Consider the following 810-nt stretch of genomic DNA (forward strand, 5'->3'; position numbering starts at 1 on the left):
GCCGGTGCACACAGCGGCCCTGAGACCCACCAGCGTGGGCGTCATCACCCGCAGCCGAGCCGTCCTCTCCCTCAACGACAGGCACGGCCCGCTCACGGGGGTGGGGGGTGGGGGGTGGGGTTCAACCTGTCCCCCAGCTCACGGGGCCCCCCTGTCCCCAGGCCGCGCGGCGCCGGACCAGCTCACGGGGGTGGGGGTGGGGGTGGAGGTGGGGGGCCCGTCCCCGGCCGCGTGGCCCGGGGCGCTGCTCACCGCCGTGGAGCCCTTCTTCACCGCCTCCTGCGCGTACTCCACCTGGAACAGGTGCCCGTCGGGGGAGAAGACGGTGATGGCCCGGTCGTACCGCGACGCCATCGCGCAGGCCCGGCGATCTCCTGGGGCGTCGGAACCCACAGCCCGGCCTCGAGCAACCGCTCCCGCCACGTGCGAGCCGGAAGTGCGTGTGGGGCTGGGGCGGAAGTGCCCGCGCGCGCTTCCCGTGGGGGAGGGGAGTGGGGGAGGGGGAGGGAGGGGGTGGGGGGAGCCCCGGTGCCCACCCCGGTGCCAGGCTGTGCCGCCGGCAGAAATCGGGGCACCCTCAGTGGCTGGCCGCTGCCCCCGGGCGGCGTCTGATCATCGGGTATAAACACGACAGCGAGATGGGGTGCAGCCCGCCTGTGGCCGGTGTGACCTATGAACCGGGGCGTCCGGTTCTGTTCCCAGCGGGCACAGGCCCGGTTCCGGCTGGACCCCCAGCGGGGGGCGTGCAGGAGGCAGCCCATCCGCGGTTCTCCCTCATCATTGCTGTGTCTTTATTTTTTTTAAACATGT

At 72.5% G+C, this 810-nt stretch overlaps 1 protein-coding gene across 1 annotated transcript in view; it reads right to left on the reverse strand.

The window, feature by feature from the left end:
* The window catches only part of PSMA8 (proteasome subunit alpha 8), a 16827-nt gene extending 16471 nt beyond the window's left edge, over nucleotides 1-356 (reverse strand). Inside the window, exon 1 of the mRNA XM_006104470.1 lies at nucleotides 253-356. Coding sequence (XP_006104532.1) covers nucleotides 253-354 — 102 coding nt within the window. The 5' untranslated portion in view covers nucleotides 355-356. The remainder of the gene's footprint in view (nucleotides 1-252) is intronic.
* Nucleotides 357-810: the final 454 nt, after the last annotated feature.

This window comes from Myotis lucifugus, unplaced genomic scaffold (genome assembly GCF_000147115.1).
Source record: "Myotis lucifugus unplaced genomic scaffold, Myoluc2.0 scaffold_575, whole genome shotgun sequence".
NCBI lineage: Eukaryota > Metazoa > Chordata > Mammalia > Chiroptera > Vespertilionidae > Myotis > Myotis lucifugus.